Below are 1553 nucleotides of genomic sequence, written 5' to 3' on the forward strand. Positions count from 1 at the left end.
ACAAAGGCGGGAGGTGGGACCCGCAGGCAGCCAGACTCCGCGGGGAGGGATGGGGCGGGGCGGGGCGGGCGACACCGCCTCCTTAAAGCCCGGCGGCTGGCGTGGTGCGCACCCCTCCGGCGCCCGCTCCTGCAGAGCGCGGGACATCCCCTCCGGCCCCGGTCTGCGCTCGCTGTCCGCGCGGGCACAGGTCTCCCACACGCGGGCCCCGCAGCCGCGCCGCTTCCCCGCAGAGCATGGGGCTGCCTCGGAGAGCGGGGGACCCGACGGAGCTGCGCAAGGTAGGAGCTGGGGAGTGAGGGCTGAGCGGCCGGGGCGGGGACCGGGCCTGCGACCCGCGTAACCTCGGCCTCGGGGCCCGTCCGCAGAGCCTGAAGCCGCTGCTGGAGAAGCGCCGCCGCGCGCGCATCAACGCAAGCCTCAGGCAGCTCAAGGGGCTCATCCTGCCGCTGCTGGGCAGGGAGGTGGGTGCCGGGGCGCTCGGGGGCCGGGGTGGGAGCTCCGGGGCGCAGCGCGAGGAGGGCGGGTGGCCTGAGGGGCCCTCGCCCAAGGAGCCGGCGAGCAGGCCCCGCGTGGCGCGGGAGGCCGAGCCGGAGCGGGGCTGGCGCCGGAGATCTGTCTCGTTTGTCCGTGTCTCTGCTCTCCCTCGTGGCCGGGCGCAGAGCTCCCGCTACTCGAAGCTGGAGAAGGCGGACATCCTGGAAATGACCGTGCGCTTCCTGCAGGAGCTGCCCGCGTCCTCCTGCGCGGCCGCGGCGCCCAGTGAGTGACCCGCCCCGCCCCGCCCCCGCCCTGGCCCACGCCTGCCGCCCCGCACCCCACCGCGCGCCTCACGCCTCTCTGCGTCCGCAGCGCCCCCGGACAGCTACGGCGAGGGCTACCGCGCCTGCCTGGCTCGTCTGGCCCGCCTGCTGCCCGCCTGGCGCGTCCTGGAGCCAGCCGTGAGCGCCCGCCTCCTGGAGCACCTGCGGCGGAGAGCGGCCGTCACCACCCCCGACGGCGGGCGCGCTGGGGCCTCCTGCGGCCCGCCCGCGCCTTCCCCGCCGCCCGCACCTGCGCCCGCGCCGCCCGCGCCTCCCCGCGGCCCCGGCCTCGGCCTCTGGAGGCCCTGGTAGCCCGCCAGCCACTCCACGGACCCTGCTGACTGCAAGAGACGGGGAGCGCCAGGCAGACCGAGGAAACGCGAGGTGCCGGCTGCTGTTACCGGCGCGGGCCACCAACTCAGCACCCACCACCAGGCTGGACCCCGGTGTTTGTGATCTGTGCGGCCGTCCGAAGGCCGTGCGGGCTCAGCTGGAGGAAATAAGGAGAGCAGCCCAACCTGTGTGCCTGGGCTGGAGAAGGGGGCAGGTGTGTGTGGGGGGAGAGCCCCCCCACCCCCCAGCTGCTGGAAGTGGCTGTACACCTAGGCCAGCTACGAGCAGGCAGCTGAGGCTCGGAGCCCAGCACTGGCACCGGCCAAAGGGCTGGGCCAGGAGCTCACCTGAGCCGGGTGCAGCCCTCTATTCTGACTTGTAGCTTGCTGCCTCCTTATGGCTGGGCTTAGGCACCTC

The 1553-nt window shown here is 74.6% G+C and overlaps 1 protein-coding gene across 1 annotated transcript; it reads left to right on the forward strand.

Moving 5' to 3' along the window:
- Positions 1-236: 236 nt before the first annotated feature.
- HES2 (hes family bHLH transcription factor 2) lies at positions 237-1115 on the forward strand (the record flags this gene model as incomplete). The annotated part of the gene is made up of 4 exons (XM_080802458.1): positions 237-281; positions 369-464; positions 663-762; positions 853-1115. 4 exons carry the CDS (start codon positions 237-239, stop codon positions 1113-1115), a joined length of 504 nt encoding a protein of 167 aa, XP_080658584.1.
- Positions 1116-1553: the final 438 nt, after the last annotated feature.

This window comes from Martes martes (assembly GCF_963455335.1).
Source record: "Martes martes genome assembly, chromosome: 4".
Classification (NCBI taxonomy): Eukaryota; Metazoa; Chordata; class Mammalia; order Carnivora; family Mustelidae; genus Martes; species Martes martes.